This window comes from Rhamphochromis sp. 'chilingali' (assembly GCF_963969265.1).
Source record: "Rhamphochromis sp. 'chilingali' genome assembly, chromosome: 16".
Lineage (NCBI taxonomy): Eukaryota > Metazoa > Chordata > Actinopteri > Cichliformes > Cichlidae > Rhamphochromis > Rhamphochromis sp. 'chilingali'.
In genome coordinates, this window is record NC_137943.1 from 7,287,976 (window position 1) to 7,308,863 (window position 20,888).

A 20,888-nucleotide genomic window follows, 5' to 3' on the forward strand; every position below is an offset into this window, starting at 1 on the left:
GCTGGTAGCCTTCTGCCGGGACTCTTTCTGTTTCAAACTTTACTCCCTTGCTCTTTCACAGCGGTCAAAAGGGAGCCCCGTCTCCTCAATCTTCCTGCGTTGTCTTTGACTGCCCTGGAAGTTACCACTTCCACTGAGCGGATGAGCAGATGGTGCCCTGGCACAAGGTTTTGTCGCATGGATAGCTGTCTCTTTGTCTTTACTCCTTAAAGCGTCTGCTGTTAAGATGTATGTATGTGGATGTGAGAGTAGGGAGGGGAAGGAGGAGGAGTTGGACTGAGGTTTTGCTTATATTTTCTGCTGGGCGCTGTATTGATATGTCTGGCCGTGCTGGGCCAGAGCTGGCCCTCCATCACCATCAAGGCCAAAGGAGGAGGAAAAGGTCAGCGAGGACTGGCTCCTGATCAGAGTTTAATGTTGGCAAGCCTTTAAGAGTTTGCTTGTTACTTTTCGTCCATAATTGCTGAGACATTTGGACTTGGGAGGGATTATCAGTGATTCTAAGTTCAGTTTCTCAAATCCTGACATTCTTACATGATAAGAATTTGTGTTTCCCTCAAAACTGAAACTTTCTGGCACTCTATGATAAGATGATGTTAAGTCCTTAATGTCAAATTGTTTGTTGCAGCAGATTCTTGAAGCTACAATGTGCTCTCAATGCAATTGTCAAGAGATTTCTTTTTTTTAAATGCTATTTTTCATCCATGTTTAGTTTAAGTTACGAAGTAACCAAAAACTACAGAACATAAAGGAGTGATTTCCAGGTTACAACAATGCCTCCCACGTTTGTGCATTTAAGGATGCACATGCACAGGTTCAAACAAAGGGTTTTACCTTCTGACAAAACTTAAAAAACAGAAAAATAAGGCAATGAAAAACTGCATGAAATTAGATGCAATGCTACCCCGAATCATACAAGACATATTAGTTACATATACAAAGAAATGTGTTTGAATGCTGCTAATTTGCAACATTTTATAGACTGTAATTCCTATTAGTGTGGGATGTGGACAGTAGCACAGAAGGTCCTTGGAACAAGTTATTTCCTGATCCACTGCATTCTTTACACAGATTTATACTGCCAGTAATGTAAAAAGTTGGCCTATACAGTTATATACGCATACATACATTTGGCATGTACAGTTACTCATTTAATCAGTCATGCAACAAAAGTTATGTCACTTTATTATACAGGAATGTGTTTTTCTCTGTGCCCCCTGAGTGGTGTGTGTGTGTGTGTGTGTGTGTGTGTGTGTGTGTGTGTGTGTGTGTGTGTGTGTGTGTGTGTGTGTGAGAGAGAGTCTGTTTCTCACTATGTTTGTGCGCGCGCCATTTCCCAGGGGTTGTGAGACTAATGTGTGCTATAGGCTGTGAAGTGGAAACTAAATGGAAAGAAATAGTGGGACCCACAGCCATAACCTCCCTGAGGTCAGGATGCACACAAACACACACGCATGCCTCCACGCACACACGAGGCACTGACACAGTTTAGAATACCACATAAACATATTTTAGATATGTGAGCAAGCGCTCAGATATGAAACTCGTTACCACCACCTGGATAAATACAGATGCACACCCACAAACAATCTGGGTATTTGTACATACTGACACACGCAGAACAAAACTCACACATCCAGTCTTTATGGCTCTCCTCTGTGTGTGGAGTAAAGGCCGACCAGGCTGTGACTTTTGGTCTGAAAGTAATAAATGCAAGCCCAGAGGATATATTTGGGAGTTAGCAGGGATGTGCTGAGCCTTTTAAAGAAGTGTTTCTTTTTTTTCCTGGCACATCACTTTGTTAATAGCCCTGCTTCATGTGCCTGAGCCTGTGAATGTTGCTAAATGTTGTTTTTTCTTGTAGTTTCCGCCCCATGGAGCTGCCTTTTGTGAGTACAATGTTGACCATGTGCGCCGCATACTCCTCATACACTTATTACAGGTGAAACAGCCTCTCTCCTTCTTTTTCTCCACTTATGTAAGAAACATATTGAGTTGCCAGTCAGCCGGTTTAGTTAACAGCAGTGCTCAGCAACCATGTTGACTGCCTTTGGGGCGAAGGGCCAACAAACAGATGTGAACTAAGAGAGACTGATCTCTGAAGGCAGGTCGGGGTGGAGGAGAAGTCAGACATAATTTCTGTTTTTGATTTCACTCCACCCTCCAACTGATCGGCTGAATGAGGACTGGGAGGGAAAAAAATAAATACAAGCATCCGCACGGGTCACAGGCGGCGCCCAGATTCAGCTGCTGTGGCGAACATACAATTGAGCAACAAGGGCCGCAAATGCCAAACACGTCCACTGCTGGGCACTCTTGAAAAGGTAACCCACCACCAACCAACCTCCTATGTATGTTCACACACACATAGCAGAGAGGGGGGAAAAGGGGACTCCATTGTGTTTCAGAGCTTTTTAGATTTTGTTTGGAAAAAACCACTCAGGCTGAAAATTTTGTATTCTGATTTTCTTCCTCTCCACTTCTTCCACTTTTTCTTTCTGCTCCTTCAATAGATCCCACTCCCTCCCACTGCACAAAAGGGACGAGCAAGTTAAAAAGCAGGGACTTAACACTTTTTTCCATTTTTATCCTCTGTAGTCAGTGAAATTATGGACAGGTTTGTGACATTGTGTCTGCACAGCAGAGCCCCTAAATTTCCCCCCTTTTTCTTTGAGCGTTATTATCACTTTCTGCAGTTTCCATCAAAACCTTTTTTTCTAAGGCCTTTTCACAACCATATTTAGGTAATTTGTTGCGCTTGAACCCAACCTGACCCCCCAAGGGGGGTCTTTTCTGCATGGCCCTCTAATGCGTGGTTCCACCCCTCTGCACTTTTCTTCATTTCTTTGTTTCCCCCTCTCTTTACCCCTTTTCATGGGATGGAATCTATAGTATCATTGGGTGCATTCCATCACTGCCATCTGTGTTAGCCATGATGTCACCAGTGGGATGGATGGTGGATGGCTGGTTTGTATTGTCAACATATAGAAAGTACCGTATAAAGATTTAAAATATCACATATTTTAACATATCAGAGCAAAGATATAAAATGTCCCTTTTGACCTCTGACCGCTACCTGAAGGTCAACAGAATGATTTGAAGGTCAAAGTGATAATAATGCCATGTAGAGCTTTTTAAAACTATGTTTCTTTCTTCTTTTGTTTCTATTGACAACATATATTGATACAGCGAATGATATATGGGGACGCTAAATATCCCGTCACTTCAGCCCTCTGACCTCTTCAAGGTCAAATAAGGTCAAACCTTCATAAAATGTCTTTTACCTTAAAAACTATGTTTAAAATTCTAATGCCTTTTGTTTGGATTGGCAACATTAACGAAATGATAATGTATAGGAGGTATTCTGAATATCCCGTTATAGTTTGAATCCAAATATCATGTCACATCTGACCCTAAAATCTGTTACATCAATAAAGAAAGTATTGTTAAGAGAAAGAGTCTAGTCAGTCTGATATCCTGTAGTATAATAATAAATAAATAATAAATAAATGCTCAATTTACTCATATGCAGTTATTTACAAATCAATACCTATTATTCATTATCTGTTCATACATAATGTTGTGTAATTATCATCTGTCATGCTGCTGTTATCCGTTTTTTTGTTTGTTTGTTTTTTACTGCACAAAATACAATACTGTTCCCTTAAAAGTAAATGCTGAAGCACTCCGAGAAGATTGCGCTCTCGGAGTGCTTCTTGCTTAGTATCTGTATCAGGTTGTCCTAATGGCTCCCTGAAAAGTCTTAAATGGATACAAAATGCTGCACAGAGAGTACTAATGAGGACTAGAGAGAGGGAGAGAGACAGGTCCTTTTTCTCCCATACTTGCCTCTCTTATTGGCTCCCCGTTAAATCAAGAATTGACTTTAAAATCCTTCTCCTTGCATACAAAGTCCTGAATGAACAGCTCCCAGTTTAGCTTTAGGAGTCAGACACCATCTTTGCCTTAAGATTAGGCTTAATCAGTCCTTTTTGGTAAGGCTTTTTAGTTGAAGCTTGATCACTTGACCCTAAATCATCTCGAAGTTATACTGCAATAGGCTCTGAAGGAACATTCTCTTCTCCTGCACTTCCCTCTCATTCCTCCAAATATGTTCATCTTCCACTACTACATGTTATCAAACAGCAGATGAATCCTGTCTGAACCTGCTTGCTTGTGCTGGAGGTTTCTTCCTGTTAAAAGGGGGTTCTTCGTTCCCGTTGTCGTTAAGCGCTTGCTCATAGGGGACTGTCAAATCAATAGGGTTCTCTCTCTAATATTTTGCAGTATTAAATAGAGCAGTGAAACAGAACAAAAAGCAAATGAACAATACATTACAACAAGGCCAAAGCTTATTTTAAAGCATAATGAATAACAGGAGGGCTATTGTTGTCCCTCAAACCACAGGTGCTCATAGAAGGGTAGTCAAGGTGGCTTTAATCTCTAATGCTCTAATCTTCAAGTCATTTCTGAAAGATTTGTGTTGCTTATAGACTCAGAGTAGAATATGTAGTTGGTGTACAGTGTGCATACGCTTTTGCCATAAAGAAACATGTTTGCCTTTTTTGTTCGAGTGGCTGTCTTCGAAGACGTTTTTTTAGCGAGTGAAGATGTCACGTCTCTTCCTGGCCGTTTGCCGCTCTTCCTCTCTCGCCACATTTTAAGCGCGACAGTGACTTTTGCCACGTGAGGCCAACTTCACTCACATGTTTCGCACTTTCATCCCCAGCAATGGTCCCATATGTTTGTCAAAATGTGTATGTTGTGTGCTTTTTCCGGCCCGATTTGTTCCCGTGCCTTCTCTCCAATGAGCCCCGCGCTCCCCCGGGGTCCGAGCTAAAGCCTCACGCTATTTATACAGACCGAACAGCTGGGGCCCTCCCAGCCAAAGCAGAGAGATGAGGGGTCAGGGGGATGGGTGGAGAATTTATCATGGAAACTTCAGGTTAAACCAACCGTTGGAAATGTCTCTCTGTTCCCTCTTTCTTTTTCTTTTTTTTAACTCTCTCTTCCTTTCCTTCATTTGTGTTTCTCTCCTGGGTTCTCAGGTGCTGGCTAGGCCAGTTTGTGTTCAGGTCAGCTGGACGGCTGGACAAACATCACTCAGTAATACCCTATTCCATTTCCCATCTCCCTTCTATGTTTTCTTTATCTCCCCGCTTGACTTTTGTTTTTTTTCTTTTTCTCCACAGCTGATGTTTTTGCCCCCCCCCCCCCCCAATTAAAGAGCTAGCTGTTTTGGACTGAATAAAAAAAGGTTGATTTTCCCTCCGACTGCGCTTCAACACATTTTGTCTTTTGTGGCGCCAGACAAAGCCAAAGTGCTGTTGCAAAACTGATCTTTTTGTGTTTTCCTCCTTTTATCCCTGCTCTGCGGCTCCTGCAGCGCTTGTCCTATTGTGAACCTCAACCCTGTGAAGTTCTCTCCCCACTGCTCTTCCGTGCACTTATGTCATCCCGTCTTCTCTCACAACCGCTCGGGCCTAAACGCTGTGTCAGATACTTGTCACATGATCCGCTCAGGAGGCAAGAGAAAGTCTGGGCTTATCGATGCTTCAGCTGGAGGTCTCTATCACAGTCAGACGTCCCATCACAGGCGTGCTGAGCTAATGAGAGGTGAAGAGATATTAACCTAATTGCTGTAAGGGACAGATATATAGATTGTGGAGGATGTAATAAGTCTTGACATGATGTTGGCTCCCTGTGAGATTAGCGGTTCAGTGCGAATGCATGTTGATCTGTGAATGCTAAAGGGCAAGGAGACATGCTGTCAGGCAGTGAAAAAGGTATTTATTCAGTTAGCTAAAGCCCAAATTGCCAGAAGCACATAGTTACACTGAGGGTTTTTTTGTTTATTAACCTCCTAAGACCCGAGCTCTTCCACGGCATGCATTTTTAATTTCTCTTTGATATTTGGGCATATTGGGGTCCGGTGAATGTAAAAACAAAGAATTACCAGATTTTTTTTTTTTTTTTTTAACCTTATTTTTGCTTTTTAAGAAAAATAAGAACCACATATGAGGATATTCTTTTAAAATTTTGATAGAACAGTAGCAGTATAATGCCTTCGAAACTGGATATCAGGCCCATGTAGAGCAAAATTGAGTATTTTGGTCTAAATAACCCAAAATGTGATGTCCACATATGTGGACGCCAAGTCCTAGGAGGTTAATGGATATAATGGAAAGATTACCTATATATTAGGATTGCAAACAGGGTACACTGGATGTGGGTTTGCGACCAAAAGTCTCCAGTGTGGTTTTGTTTCCTCGTTCAAGTGGCTTCAAAGGACACAGCGAAGGCTTCGGAAGTGGATCTTTGAGTCAGCACAGAGCCCTTTTTTTTTTTTTTTTTTTTTTTTTTTCTTAAAAATTCACTTGATGGTCTGTGCTGTTTCTTTGTGTAACTTCCTGCTCTTCTCATCTCCTCTGTGCTGCTCGAAGCAGTGCAAGTCAAAAATAGACCTATACTTAGACTACATGGACTGGAGAGATCCTTCCAAAGCGTGCTCTGATCTGTCTGGTAGACTCCCAAGCACTGGCTTTAGTAGGCACAGTAGCTGACCAATACAGTGCAAATAGTGAAGCTACACTTTGTGGCTGCAGATTAAAACTTACTCGAATGCACGTTTTAATATAAAAATGGCACAGTGTCAGGCTGGGCTAGTATGCTCCAGCTGACAGATGATGACTGTTCAAAGTCAAAGTGATGTTTATTGTCATCGCAAGTAGGGCTGCCACAAACGATTATTTTGATAGTCGACTAGTCACCGATTATTTTTGCGATTAGTCGACTAATCAGATCATCATCCATTGGACGCAAAACTACAGCTTATTGCACCAGCAGCATCTGCTCTTATATAACTATCATTAGCTTACAGCTTTAAGTGTTTAAGGTCTGTGCTAACTAAAAATAAAGACAAGATGATAGTTTATTAAATTTTAATGAAATTTGCGGATTGTTTCGGTGAAGTTTAATAAACTCCTTGCTATCTAAAATATAACAGGACACTGGAGTATATTCTGGAGCATCTCACACTTCTGATAATCAGTTGTCTGCTTGACGTTTATTCAGCTGTGTAAAAACTATAACTTTAATCTCAGACAAACTGATTTACTCAGGAACAAATAAAATACTAAAAAAAAAGCCAAACAATAACATTTTAAGTTATCTAAGTGACTCATATATATTTAACCTGAGTAGCGAAAGACGGCGGTGGGTTTGAAAACGATTTGCGGGGAGTCCGGTGTTCTCACGGCGCTAGTGAGCCTAACGAGCTAGTGGGTAACAGATGTCTCCGAAAACGTCGGAGCGCTTTTGAAAATATGTGGTGTCCTGATAAACTGAGCAGATATTTGAGGTTTACACAGCTACATTCTCGCCTGAAAATATGTTAAACGTTTATTTTGTGACCCAGAAAGAATAATAAGAGTAACATTAAAACTAACCAGCTGCCGCCATTGTTGGAAACTGCGCTGGGCCGCGCTATGAATTCTGGGACACAGCTGCTTCTTCTTCTTCTTCGGGGTTTAACGGTAGCTGACATCCTTGTACATGCAATGCTGCCATCTTCTGTTTCAGTCCGTTATTACACTCTTAAATCCTGCTACTTATTCCAGCGTCTTTTGTGATCTTACAAAGCTTCAAACGACGCGTCGACTATTAAATCAGTCGTCGACGATTTTGATAGTCGACGTAATCGTGACTAGTCGACAAATCGTGGCAGCCCTAATCGCAAGTAAGTGCAAGTGGCATTATGCTCTCTATATATTATATATTCATTACAGAGAGGATGGAGGGATGTTGGGATTAACAAACAGGGTCCTGAGTGTACCTACAGTACTGCGCTAGGTATGAGTTCCATGTGCAGATATAAATTACACGAGCTATATAGCTACAATGTCCAATATGGTTAGAATAGTGCTTTATTTATTGAATGTTTGCCTTCATCAGGGTGCACTGTTGTGTGTGTTTGTTCTCAAACTCACTAGTTTAGTATTAAGATTGCACCACTGTATGAGTTCAGCCACTGATCACCAACTGTGTTTGCTTGACCTTGCATTTGGAGTTTGCTCTTTTTCTCTTGTTCTTTTCATCCCTTTTGTTGTGTACCACAGTTTTGGTTGAGTCAACTCAGTTCAAAGTAGATACGTTGCACAAGTTGTGCGTTTGTTTGAGTTGACGATGTAGTTGAACCAGGAAATTTTTAGAAAAAAAACAACTTGATATCAGAAATTGTGGAGATATTTTTAAAATAACAGAAGACATTTCTTGATTGCATTATAAATATAAATATTGTATGCAAGACAGACACTTATCCATCCTGTTAGCACTGGATGGAGGTCAAGGAAAAAGCAGCCGCCTGCATAGATATAGTGACAGTGCCATTACACCTATCGGCATCGCCTTTAGAGGAAACTCGTGTCAACTCACCTGAGTGAAAGAACATTTTGTGTGACTGTGCAGTTTAGTAACTTTTAGCTGAATATGAATTGTGTTGACTGGCCTTTAGGATTACAAAGCTTTTTTTTTTTTCAACCAACAAAAGAAAGGCATGAGTTATCTGTCATGATTATGCAGTGATATTTGAGTTTATTTGTCAGTGCAGATAAGAGGGCTTTCAAAAAGGAGAGACGAGCATGACGGCCGAGATGAAATGGAAAGCAAAATCAAATGGAAAGCGATTATTTCTGTCTTCACACTAGTGTTTTCATGTCCAAGTGGTGCATTTTTCTCACTTTCCTCCATCACGTGCCCTCCACTGTCAAAGCAACTTTCTCCTTTATACTTGGGAGATTATCAGAACTCTGTCATTACAAAAGTCAAAGTTTAACATACACAACATTACCACAGTAACCATAACTGTTAGACTACACTAAATGGTCTTTGTCAAATTTGATCTTCTGAAATAAAAAAAAATAAAAAAGATTTTCCATAAGAAATAATGTTACATAAAAATTAGGTGAACTTTTCAAGCTATGAATTGGTGTTATTGATTAATATTAGGATTAAACATATGGCCAGACTTACTGAACATGTCACAGTCTGGTGAGGGCAGACTGTATGAATTGAAAAAAGGACCCAAAATGCAGACTCCAAGGAACAGGGAACAAAACTTGAATGTTAACAAAAGGTGAGCCGTTTAATATGGCTGGTAGAAAAGGTACAAACAAAGGGCAAGGCAAACTGAAGCAAAATTAACACAAACCTAAACTGGGGAATCTAAACAAACAATAAGAAAAACCTAGACAAGAAACTTGGAAGCATGGCATGGACAACAGACGACCTGACAATCACACACTGAAAACAAAGGACTTAAATACACAGGAGGTGATTAGGGGAAGTGGAGACACATGAGGAAACAGCTGACTAGGATAAACATATTGATGCACAGGCAAGAGTAAAACTAACCGCATGAGCACAGAACACAAGACCCCTTTTCAAAATAAAACGGGAAACATGCAGACTTAGACACGACAACCAGAACTTGACAACGTAAGACACAGACATGAAACGCATGAAGAGCAGGGGAGATTTAACATGGTTGGAAACGGAGGGGGAAATAATAAGAACTAGAAACACTTAGGCATGATAATACAAACTTGATAACATAAGACACGCAGCATGAAACACGAAGGGTGAGGGGAAGCTTAAATACAGGGGAAGAAAACACAAGGAGTCTAATAACCAAATGAACTTAGATAACCTAATGAACAAAATAAACTCAAACTTAAAACGCTGGGTCAAAAGACCCAGGACCATGACAGAACAGGGCAAAATAGCATGTGGGTGCAATCCCCAAATAACGCCCATCAGTGCTTAGAGTTTCACAGCTACAAGAGAAGGAAAGGTTTGACAGGAGCATCAAGCCTGATTGTGATTAAGTGGAACTGCCTATTTGAACATAATCCTGAGTATACAGTGGGGCAAAAAAGTATTTAGTCAGCCACCGATTGTGCAAGTTCCCCCACCTAAAATGATGACAGAGGTCAGTAATTTGCACCAGAGGTACACTTCAACTGTGAGAGACAGAATGTGAAAAAAAAATCCATGAATCCACATGGTAGGATTTGTAAAGAATTTATTCGTAAATCAGGGTGGAAAATAAGTATTTGGTCAATAACAAAAATACAACTCAATACTTTGTAACATAACCTTTGTTGGCAATAACAGAGGTCAAACGTTTACTATAGGTCTTTACCAGGTTTGCACACACAGTAGCTGGTATTTTGGCCCATTCCTCCATGCAGATCTTCTCGAGAGCAGTGATGTTTTGGGGCTGTCGCCGAGCAACACGGACTTTCAACTCCCGCCACAGATTTTCTATGGGGTTGAGGTCTGGAGACTGGCTAGGCCACTCCAGGACTTTCAAATGCTTCTTACGGAGCCACTCCTTTGTTGCCCGGGCGATGTGTTTTGGATCATTGTCATGTTGGAAGACCCAGCCTCGTTTCATCTTCAAAGTTCTCACTGATGGAAGGAGGTTTTGGCTCAAAATCTCACGATACATGGCCCCATTCATTCTGTCCTTAACACGGATCAGTCGTCCTGTCCCCTTGGCAGAAAAACAGCCCCATAGCATGATGTTTCCACCCCCATGCTTCACAGTAGGTATGGTGTTCTTGGGATGCAACTCAGTATTCTTCTTCCTCCAAACACGACGAGTTGAGTTTATACCAAAAAGTTCTACTTTGGTTTCATCTGACCACATGACATTCTCCCAATCCTCTGCTGTATCATCCATGTGCTCTCTGGCAAACTTCAGACGGGCCTGGACATGCACTGGCTTCAGCAGCGGAACACGTCTGGCACTGCCGGATTTGATTCCCTGCCGTTGTAGTGTGTTACTGATGGTGACCTTTGTTACTTTGGTCCCAGCTCTCTGCAGGTCATTCACCAGGTCCCCCCGTGTGGTTCTGGGATCTTTGCTCACCGTTCTCATGATCATTTTGACCCCACGGGATGAGATCTTGCGTGGAGCCCCAGATCGAGGGAGATTATCAGTGGTCTTGTATGTCTTCCATTTTCTGATGATTGCTCCCACAGTTGATTTTTTTCACACCAAGCTGCTTGCCTATTGTAGATTCACTCTTCCCAGTCTGGTGCAGGTCTACAATACTTTTCCTGGTGTCCTTCGAAAGCTCTTTGGTCTTGGCCATGGCAGAGTTTGGAGTCTGACTGTTTGAGGCTGTGGACAGGTGTCTTTTATACAGATGAGTTCAAACAGGTGCCATTCATACAGGTAACGAGTGGGGGACAGAAAAGCTTCTCACAGAAGACGTTACAGGTCTGTGAGAGCCAGAGATTTTCCTTGTTTGAGGTGACCAAATACTTATTTTCCACCCTAATTTACGAATAAATTCTTTACAAATCCTACCATGTGAATTCATGGATTTTTTTTTCACATTCTGTCTCTCACAGTTGAAGTGTACCTCTGGTACAAATTACTGACCTCTGTCATCATTTTAAGTGGGGGAACTTGCACAATCGGTGGCTGACTAAATACTTTTTTGCCCCACTGTAGGGTGTGTAATACCAGAGGCATTGTACTAGCTAAGTAGTTTTTTCCTGATATGTGATTAGTTTAACAAGTGGCCAATGTAAACCAAAGTTCTCCTGCTGTTCCAACTTATAAGCTTTCATCTCCCAACCCGGTTGGATGCTACAGCTGCAGGACATAAAATATCTTCTATTACTAATCTTCTATTAAGTCTAACTGGAAATGGGATCCATTTAATAGCTAACTGATATTTCTTTCAAAACATTAACATATGTCTTGCTATATGGATATTTTGAGCAAACCTTAATAGTGGGAAATAGTATGAGCAAATCGGTGAGCTGGTAGATGAAGGGTAGCAGATTCTGCCAATGGGCAGACCTTAAGATAATAACATTAATACTTTTTACCATATGATTATAACATGTGGACAGATAAAAACAGCTGAATGCTTGAGGGCATGGTCATAAACCCAAATCCATGTGCAACAGTTTGTACATGTACAATACTTTACATCTTCTATAGCATCCTCTTATAGTATATTCTACAGTACTGTCTTATGTCATTGCCAGCTGCCAACTATTAAGAACAATGTGTAAACAACCAATGCTGATAAGTCACACACCACACACGCATGCCATCTCAAGCCCACATTCTTCTTTCTTTTAACCTAAAATGAATCAAATAATGCATTAAATTAATGATTCATTTGTAAAATGTTCCCCCACTTCTCTTTGTGTGGCCCAAAGTCAACCTGCTTTCTTATTAGAGTTGGATGTGCTTAAAATAACACAGCAAGCACATTTTAGTACCTGCTTTACAAAGTCTGCTTAGTAAGCCTCCTAAAGAAACGTAAGACCCAGGGTACATTAATCTTCAAATTACTGCATATTGTTTAATTGAGATTCGGTGTGAAGCCATGTTTGGCCGAGCTGGAGCTTTAAAGTAATTCCTCTATTTCCATTGTTTGCTTTAAACATTTAATGGCAGAGTCCAGGATCAGTGTCTGTGTTAAAGCATTAGACTTACCTATAATAGAAGCTGGCATGTGTTTGGAAGCTAAATAGACAGCCTTGAGGGAAAAAAGGAGATCCATTCTGACCTTATCAGTGTTCTGCTGCCTGCCCTCTTCATTATTTGACTTTCGGCTTTTGGCCGTTGATGTTTCCTTGCTTATATTTGAAAGCTACTAGAATCCATGCCAGTGGTTTCCAGCCAGACTTCTCTTAAGTTTGAATGAATTAATCTACTAGGTCTCAGGCAGGGGAGCTATTTTCATTTAGTTTTTTTGGCAGCTGCTTCCATCTGGAGTTAAAGTATGATGTTTTTGCTTCTTCTCCCTCTGCTGGCATTACAGGGTTTATTCTCTATGATCTGCACTGAGATATCTGTTTGCGCAAAGAAAGATATCCTCTCTTTGGACTTGTTGCAATCGAAGCAAGCAAACAGAGAAATTAAATGTGCAGTTTAACAAGTTGGCATTATTTTCAGATGCAGCATCTGTGCTTCTCCAATTAGAGTTAAATGACCTAACATAATGGGGCAATTAGTTAATGAAACAAGGACCCCCTCCCCTCCACAAACTGCAGCTACAGCCACAACAAACAATTGTTTTGAGATCTGTTTGACCCACCAGATTCATACTGGGTTTTCTTTCACTGATTACCCCGACACTTACTGCCTGCATGATTTATGTGTAGTTAAGTGTCAGTATGCGTGTGGGTGGGTGCACTTGTGAAGCTTTTCATTTTCTTTGACTTAATCTGAGGCCAACAGACTCTCTGGAGGCAAAGCTAGTAAGAAGTGGCTGGATCCCTGTGGAGGAACTAATGATTGGCCGTAGTTTTGGCCTCAAATGCGTGCTTGAATACCCAGTACGCTCATATGCACATGCACACATCCATATTGTTACAATAGGTTGTTATATCCCTTAAATAGCCCCATAAAAGATACTAAGATTCACTCCAGTAATCTCATATTTCACAATTTCAAAAAATTTGCTTTCACAAAAATGGTCTCTGACATACATTGACACAAAGCACTGGCTCAAACACCAAAATACGCAGACACATGCACATGCACACACTGAAACTTTTGCCTTGGAAAAACCAGCCGCCATTGCCTGCTCCACTAGTATTTGCCGTCATAAAAAAACCTCTTTGCATAAAAGCAGTGAGGCATTATCTATGCAAATGTGACTCTTACAACTAGAAGTGCATTCTACATGTTGCACAAAGCCAAACTGATACCACACTGTAGAGCAGTCCCACTGTAGGTGCCTCAGATGCAGAACTGTGATTATATATCAGATTTTTCCCCAGTGGTCGGACCACCCCAGCAGCAAAGGAGTGGGTCGCACTGACAGGCTGTATTGTGCTTTAATTATATGTTTCCCAGCTCGTCTGGATAGCTGCTGCAAAGAAAGCCGGAGCCTTTGTATTCATTAACATGAGAAATAATTGCATTTCGAGAATGTAGAAATTGCACTGAGCAGGCTTCCTGAGCTGGTGCTGTCTTCGCCCTGTGAATAATCACAGATAGTGATGTTATCTAATATGTCTCTTACAACTTTAAGTCTGACCTGTACAAAGACTTAATGCGTTTTATAAATTTCTATCTAGTGTTGGGGTAGCTACTGTGAATCTATGCACACTCATTAGCCATGGAAGTGGTTACAAAAGTAGCAAGTTGCTCTACAAGGTGCTAAAAAGTGCCGTAAATAGCAAACTAGGCGCAACCTCTGGGCTGAAACATGAAAATAACAACCACGGCTAGATGCTAGCAAGCTAGCTAATTTCAAACATTTCAGAGCATTTTAATAGAATTTATGAGAGTGTAGCAAAGATTTATTGTGTAGTAGAATTGATTCAAGAAGTCTGAGTGAAGTCCTAGAATTTTCTTTGCCTTTTACTGTCACATATTACCAGGTATCGGTCTCTGTGCGCTACATCGTTACAATTTACCGATTTAAGTTGCTAAACAAGTATGCTAGCACAAGCTGAGAACATAGCATTCCACCATATTCTCTAAATAAAGTCAGTTATAAAATAACAATGAAAAATGTGAAAACTACAGAGTCAATTTCTACTGCTACTATTGCTAATACTTCCTCTCAGCACACTGAGTAGGGCGGGTTTATGCTAATGACTCTTTTATCGCCTTCGTTCTTTTTATTCCAGGGGAGATTCAAATGCTGTGAACTGATAGATGAATGAACAGCATCCTGTCTGCAGTGCTTGTCATGTGTTAAATATAACTTGAGGGCTTCCACTCAAGTGGTGTTGGTCTACTATTGTCCACGGCTATCAAACACCCATTAGGCTGGGGGCCAGTTGCCTGTCAGCTGTTGACATAACTTCACATTTTGATGTTAAACCACATCCGGAGGTTGAACTGATGCTGAGTGACTTATTTAAAGACACCGTCTTATTCTCCCGCATGAGTGATGTTTTCTTCGACCTCTCAATCACGCCCCCATTTTGGATGCACTTTTATCCCCCCCCATTTCTGCTTCCTCTTTTTGTTGTGGGTAGCCATTAGCCATATGGTGCAACAATGCGCGCATCAAAACAGAGGCTTAGGAGGGAAGCGCTTAAAATTGAAAGGGTGTTACTCTGTGAACATGTTGCGGAAGAAGAGGAGGAGGAGGGCTTTGGCTTGGCCAGCCTCTCGGTGTGACCTGGTGGGTTTGGGGGGGCTGGAGGCTGGGTGGGCATTGGCAGTGTCAGGGTGTAGAGACGGACGAGGATTTGGAAGAGTCAAGTACTGCTGAAAGGGAAGTTGTTGGTGGTCTGCAGAGTTGCAGCAGCTGCCTCTGAAAACAAACGGAAGAAATAAGGGAGACAGAGAGAAAGGGTTGGCAGGGTGGGGGCGGTGGGGGGGTGGGGGTCCGGTGGAAGCCGTGTGGGCTCTTCACTTGTGGGCTCCTCAATTTTTTTTTTTTTTTTTCTTTTTTTTTCCTTTTTTTGTTTCCTGGCTTTAATCTGTTCGGAGAAAGAGAGAGGGAGTGCTTGGCCAAAGCCAATGGGACCTCCACGGGTCCCCCCCCCTTTCCAACTTTACTCCGGCCAGCTAAACTAGAAGTTCGACACCCCCCTGTCCTTTCCACCATCACCACCACCATGGGTCCTCCTCTCTCCCACTTACTTGCTCTGTATTCAGCCTAGGTGCTGGAGTGACAACGAGCCATTCATTGTGGAGGTAGAGGGAAAAGACTGTGGATCTCTCCTGTGCGTGTTTTTTTTTTTTTTTTTTTTTTTCTGGGGAGGTGATGGTGGGAGATGAGGGGGGGGGGGGGGGGCAGTGGATGGCGGAGGAGAAGGTGGGAGGGGGCATATTCCTGAAATGGTGAAGTACGACAGAAAAAGGAGGAGGCGGGGAGTGAGAGAAAGTAAAAGAGTTAGAGGAGAAAGAAAGGGAGGGGTGAATTAAAGTAAGAGCGCAAAACGAGGGAGGAAGGGAGAGCGGGGTGGATGGAGGGGAGGCAGAGCTGGACTCACAGTGGGAAGGTGGGGGGGGAGGGAGAAGGGAGAGAGAGTGGGCTACCATGCCGAATGAGCAAGAGAGGCGGAGAGGAAGCGGAGCTCCATCAGATGAAATGAGGTGAAAGTAATTCAGGCATTAATCAAGCCAGGGCAAAAGGGAGGGTATACTGTGTTTCCCCCCCCCCCCCCCTTTTCGCTGCGGAACTGAAAGCCAAGGTGTGAATGAAGGAGCCCACAGTGGCCAGCAGAGAAGCACCACTGGGTCACAGCATCAAATCATGTCCGAGTCGAACACCATTGCTGCTTCCACTGCGGACCAGGTCAGTTCAAGTTATCGTTGTTTTTTTTCTGGGGTTTTTTTTTTTTTTTAATTTCTTCTTTTTTTTCTTCTGTTTTAAAAATTTTGTAACAGAAGCGGGCACGCGGATGTTTCTTCTCTATCAGGTGCACCTGACGCTTAAGCGGAAGGAGACCGCTAGGAATACAAAAGCTGAATCCCCCCCCCAAAAAAAAGAAATCACAGGTTCAGGTCAGATGTATATTATCTTTAGATCCTAATTCGGAAGTAGTTAGAGGGAGTTTCTAAGAGCAACCGAGTGAGTGTGTGTTTCTTGGACTATCAAAGCAACGATTGTTTTGCCCGGAGCTGCCTGGACAACGGTACAGGGTCCTGAAAGAATTGAATTCATCAAGACGAGCTATTGTCTGCGCCGCCTTATTTTTCGGTGATCATTCAGGGGGTCTGTGACGACTCAATACCCCCCGCACCATGTGAGGAGGGGGACGCAGCTCTTTAAAAACCCGACCACGTGTGGCAGCCCTGAAAAGTTTTATAAGTAATTGCAGTGGGAAGTCCGGGCTAGCGCTGTGAGAGATGGGGTTGGTAAGGAAGTGGGCTGGTCCGCCGTGTGTGTGAAAGAGAGTGACAGAGTGGAAAAGCAGTAGCGTCCAGAAAGGGACGATATTTATACCCCCCAGCCCCCAGCAGCCCCCCTTTCCTCCTTCGAAAGCGCCTTTAATTGCACACTTTGGCACATACATCCTTTGCTCCGCTTCCTTTTATTAACTCTCGGCTGACTTTGAAACACTTTGAAACAATTAAATCCTCGGATCTGCTTAAGATAAGATATACAGTTATTTCTTACAGCAGGTAGAGACAAAAAGACGGGGAAAAAAAAGATGTGTGTGTTTTGTTTTGGTTTTTTTTTTTTTTTTTTTTTTTGTGTGCATGTGTGTGAGCGTTTGACCTTGCTGCTGGCTTGTGTTGTTCGCCAAGTCCTTGTCTCCTGTTTCCGATTGCTGCTGTCAAGGCTGACTCAGCCTGCTGTAGCTGTGCAGGCAAATACACACGCTGAAAAAAACACATACAGACTCACACCTGCGGGCATATGCACACAAATGTTTCAAGTTATATGTGTTCTCATTCAAACAGGTACTTAAATTACTCACGTACACATCCACGAAAAAGGAAAAATCCTGGAGTGTAAGGTTTTGGATCAGAATTCTGAAGAAATCTGGACCGTCACAGTGTGTATGTGTATGCAGGTGGAGGCTACTTGGGTGGATGTGTGTGTTTGCTTGTTCTTACTGTGAACAATTCCCTGAAGTGGCATTCACAACTGACAGCAGTCCACATGCTAATCCGCTGATTCTGGACAGTTTAGGTTTGGTAGCACAAGCGCCACATTTCTCCCAAAGCTTTGACTGACAGGACTTACTGGATCTTTCAGGACTTCCAAAGTAGGGTTGCCTGTGCATATAAATGCAGATTTCACTCCATTGCCCGTCGAAGTTAAATGCTGGCATCATTACCCGTGGAGTGCGAACTGAACTCTTAGAGTTCTAATTTGTGCATGTTTGCAGATCTGCCTGCTCACATTTGAAGAGAATTATAATTATTCATTCAGTTTTGATGGCAGACTCACTGTCATATTTTTTTTTCTTTTTGAATAGAGTTTGCAGATGCTGCTTTTTGTCTGCAATAAAAGCTGAGGAGACGTGGTTTGAGTGTTGACTGAAAAAAAAATGAAACAAAAAAACAACAACCGTGACCTCATAGAAGCCCCCCAAAAATGAATAAAATACAAGTATGGTATCTGTTCATTGGAGCAAATGTGTTTGGGGTTTTTTCATTCTTTTTTTTAATCAGCAATTAACAAGCCTACGAATGAAAAAAACCTGTTTGAATGTGATGTTCAGTATTTTATCTTGTATAAGGTAACGTCTGAAATGGACGATTAAATTTTAAAAGACGAACAAAAGCCTGTTAATGGTAGTTTATTAACAGTGTTCAGGAGATCGTTTTTTTTTTTTTTTTTTGCAAAGGCAGCCTCCACCACCAAAGTTGTGGTGCTTTCTTGAGCTGTCTGCATGTGCAAAACGGCAGCGATAGCTCAGTGCTCACACAATGACCATGTCATTGTGGATATATCCACCAAAATGTTCATTAAAACCCATTCAGAGATGGTGCTACACATGTTACAAGCTATTTCGCACACTGACTTGGTGACCATTCCCTCACCTGAACCCTGTATTTGGGAAGGCAGGTGTTGGAGCGCTAACATTCCCGCATTTCACCATAAATTGTGGGGTATTTGTAGTTCCTGTGAAGATTATGCATGTATGTAACTTTTTAAATCATTATTATAGCCTGAGGCTTATTAAAATATATGCAATATGTACAACCTGAGGTTGTGTTACCAGCTTGTAAATGCTTGTCATGCTATAAGTGTTAATTATATAGTGCTCAAAAAATTGAAGGAAGGTTTGAACCATGAGCAGGTTTTGCTTTCATTTTGGGTGTGATTTTGAATTCGGCCCTCAAAGGGTTGATGATTTGTTTTCAACACTGTCTCCTTTTGTATGTCAGTAAAGATTTTCAATTTGAAATTTTTATTCACGAAGTTCTGATGCGTGATTAAGTCATTTTTTAATTTCTTGAGCTGTGTGTGTGTGTGTGTGTGTGTGTGTGTGTGTGTGTGTGTGTGAGAGAGAGAGAGAGAGTGTAGTTGGCTTTTTAATATAAATTATGTGTCAGTTTTCTACTAGTCATTGCTTTTTTTTCCCCTAGAGGTGAAGGATATAATCAGGAGGTTTGAGGGAAATCTCTGTGCCGGTACTGTCTGAGCTGCTTACTGTGGAAAGATTCAAGTGCTGGCTGAGCTGATAAAGTTCATGAGACAGACAGACAGACAGACAGACACACACACACACACACACACACACACACACACACACACACACACACACACACACACACAGTGTGACACGATCAGAATATGAAACAAATAACATCTGCTAAATTTGGCAAAGGCATCTGTGGATTGTGTTACAGACATATTTACTGAAGTTTGCATGTTAACTAGGTAATCTCAACAGGTACTCGTAGGTAACTATGTAATCCAACCGTCCTCTCACCTCTGTCCAATCTGAGAGGAGAAGAGTAAGTAGTGCATCCCAGAGATTATATTCATCTTTGCTATAGTTTGTTATTCTGACCTGTTGTCAGTCATGTTGAAGGGCAGTGACTCGATGAATGAATCATGTGATGTGACATCCACCCACTCTAACACTAATTATGTGGTAAAGACAGAACAGGGCATTTCTGACACAGGAGAGAAAAGAGTGATGCACCGTGGGCATGACACCAGTGAGATCATACATAACAGTAAATGGTTTAACCAACTGCAATCCCCTACTCAGTGGCCTTTAAAAGCATCGGTATGAGAAGAACTGAGCTGCTCTTACATGTGTACAAACAGTAAAGTGGAACAATAGGCTGGCAAAGTATTTTAGTTAACTTAAAGGTTATAGCTTTTGTTTTAAAAAGGAAAAAAATATAATACTCCTTTTAATTTAAAGTTACATTTTTAAAAAATGGGTTACATGAGCTTTATTTGAATATTTGATTTCAAACCTAACATTCATCCAACGGCACCATTGATTTTATTTGGCTTTCCTTTTTTCTTTTTTTCTTTTTTTTTGTCCAGGTGCCTTTTAGTCAAACTCGTGACTGAAACCAGTGTCGTTGGATTTCCTCACTTCCAGACAGTCTGCATGTAGGAAAAAAAAAAGAGTTCTGTTCTGGCACAGCCCTTGCCATTTTCCTTATCGTTATCACAGTCTTCAAATACTTCTCCATTTTCTAAAATCATCCAATATCCTGTCTCAAAAGTAGCGTGGCTGCCCAGCTTCGATCAAAACTGTGCTCCTTCATTTCCGCTGTCATTACACGGGTCACGTCCTTCCTCATAGACTATTGTCCCAACACGGCAAGTACGATCTACCGCTGAGGTCTTGTGTGATTTCAAGGCACGCTTGACTAATAATTGCAATAATAAGAAGTTCAGATGGATCTGGTAATTGCTAAGTGAGTGCTTGTGATTGGTCTTGACACACATCCTAGTGAAAGAAGAGATGAGATAGATCAGAAACTATTTCCATATCCCGAAAATGGCTCTGAGTGCTCTGTCATAGCTTTGACTTCATATTGTTTTGAGAAAGTGATTCAGCCTGTCGTTACTTTAGCAATCAATTATATATATGCGTGCTAATCAAGTAAATTTCATCTGATAAATTCTGTCAAATTTACCATTTTACATTAGACTTGTATAGCAAAGTTGCATGTAATCACATTACTCAAAGGCAACTTTTTTTTGAGGCTTTTGAGTCTCTTAACTTTTTTTGTTTCAGATTTTCATAACTCAGAGTGCATTTATAGCTTCAACAGCTGACCCAGATTGTTGCTTTGCAGATTTTCACACAGTGCTTTGACAAGAAGCGCTGTTGTGCAGAAAAGTTCTTCCACTGTGGAGGCATTCATCCAGCGCTGCTGCACTCCAACACCGACCTTTTCTGTTTATGTCTGCCTTCACGGGCGTACGTCGACATATTTAGCCTGTCTGCCC

At 41.7% G+C, this 20,888-nt stretch overlaps 1 protein-coding gene across 4 annotated transcripts in view; it reads left to right on the top strand.

The window, feature by feature from the left end:
• slc6a9 (solute carrier family 6 member 9) overlaps positions 1-20,888 on the top strand; it is an 84,487-nt gene that overhangs the window by 18,669 nt on the left and 44,930 nt on the right. Inside the window, exon 1 of one of the 4 annotated variants that reach the window (XM_080861731.1) lies at positions 16,168-16,301. The exons of the other annotated variants lie outside the window; for them this stretch is intronic. Within the exon in view, the coding sequence (XP_080717857.1) occupies positions 16,260-16,301 (42 nt within the window). The 5' untranslated portion in view covers positions 16,168-16,259. Of the gene's footprint in view, positions 1-16,167; positions 16,302-20,888 lie in introns of those variants that run through there. 4 annotated transcript variants of the gene reach the window in all.